Raw genomic sequence first — 1,622 nt, forward strand, 5'->3', positions numbered from 1 at the left:
CAAATGTGCAACAATCTCAAGGACCTCCCCAAGGATTCCAAACACAACAAAGGCAATTCCAGCAAGCTCCCCAACAAGTGCAAGAGCAAAAGGGTGATCAAATGGGAGAATTGCAAGACATGTTCAAGAAGTTCATGGGGCAACAAATGCAAACCAATCAGAACCTTCAAAATGCAGTGAACAAACTAGAAGTGCAAGTTGGGCAGATTGCATCCTCCATGAGCAATAGAGCATCCGGAACTTTTCCAAGCCAAACGGAGGTGAATCCAAGGCATCAAGAGCATGCTAAAGCAATACACATCTTGAGAAGTGGTAAACAAGTTGATAATAAGGTTGGAGATGCCAATGAAGAGCAAGAAGATGGAGAAAACGTGGAGATCATTCAGCCACCACATGGGCAGCCCACAGCTTCCAACAAACAGTCCATCAATGCTCCTGGAAAGAGCACAGGCCCTAAGGTATCATCAAATGCTAATCAAGTTCCAATTTCAACTAATGCTTTTAGGCCTATTGCACCCTTTCCCAGCAGGTTATCAAAGTCAAAGAAAGATCAAGGCTTGGATGAGATAATGGAAACATTCAAGAAGGTGCAAATCAACATCCCATTGCTCAATGCTATTGCTCAGATTCCAAAGTATGCAAAATTTTTGAAGGATCTATGCACTAACAAGAGGAGATTCAAAGAGCATGAACAAGTTGCATTGAGTGAAGAGGTAAGTGCAGTCTTACAAAGAAAGCTACCTCCAAAGCTAAAGGATCCAGGTTCGTTTTCTATACCTTGCATTGTTGGTGATTTCAAGATTCCAAAAGCTTTGCTTGATCTCGGTGCATCCATTAACCTTATGCCATATCATGTTTATGAGAAACTTAACCTTGGTGAGTTGCAAGCCACAACTGTGAGCATTCAATTGGCAGATAGAACTATTCGGTACCCCAAGGGCATTCTAGAAGACGTTGTGGTGAATGTAGAAGGTTTAATCTTGCCAGCTGATTTCTTAGTCTTGGAGATGGAAGAAGCACCAATTCCTGACAATGAATTGCCCCTTATCTTTGGCCGAACCTTCATGGCTACTGCTAAGACCAAGATTGATGTAGAGCAAGGCACTCTCACCATGACCGTTAATGGAGAAACTGTCGCCTTCAAAGTGTTTGATGCCCTGAAGCCAAATGTTGTACAAGATTGTTTTCAAATTGAAGTATTTGGTAATCCAGGGAAAGAGAGATTTGATGGCCTTCCTTATTCAGTAGAATCATGCTTGCTGAAAAGAGGAGACAAGGAGGAGCAGAAATGGAAAAGAAGTTGAAACCTCCATTGTTTAGGTGTACTTAGATTACCAAATTCAAGAAAGTAGGAGGTTAAGTCTAAAAACAGAATTTAAAGCAAGAGTGGTTGTAATTGTTGAACAAATGAGGCAAAACCAAATTTCAAACAAAAGCAAGGTGAACAAATGTAACAAAGAGTACTTTTGTAGGCTGGAAAACAGGTTGGGATACTAGGGCATTCGATTCACCATAACAATTCAATTTCAAGGTTATAAGGAGTCAAGTGACAAGTCTCATTGATTCAAAGGTTGATTCTAGCTAAAAGTATGATTAGGCCATGGTGTCTGGTCCTCAACCTT

General features: G+C 40.9%; 1 protein-coding gene across 1 annotated transcript; it reads left to right on the top strand.

Moving 5' to 3' along the window:
• Window positions 1-101: 101 nt before the first annotated feature.
• Window positions 102-1,304, top strand: LOC117625420. The gene has a single exon (XM_034356972.1). The coding sequence runs from the start codon at window positions 102-104 to the stop codon at window positions 1,302-1,304; it is 1,203 nt and encodes a 400-aa protein (XP_034212863.1).
• The last annotated feature ends 318 nt before the right edge of the window (window positions 1,305-1,622 follow it).

Source organism: Prunus dulcis, chromosome 4 (genome assembly GCF_902201215.1).
Source record: "Prunus dulcis chromosome 4, ALMONDv2, whole genome shotgun sequence".
Lineage (NCBI taxonomy): Eukaryota > Viridiplantae > Streptophyta > Magnoliopsida > Rosales > Rosaceae > Prunus > Prunus dulcis.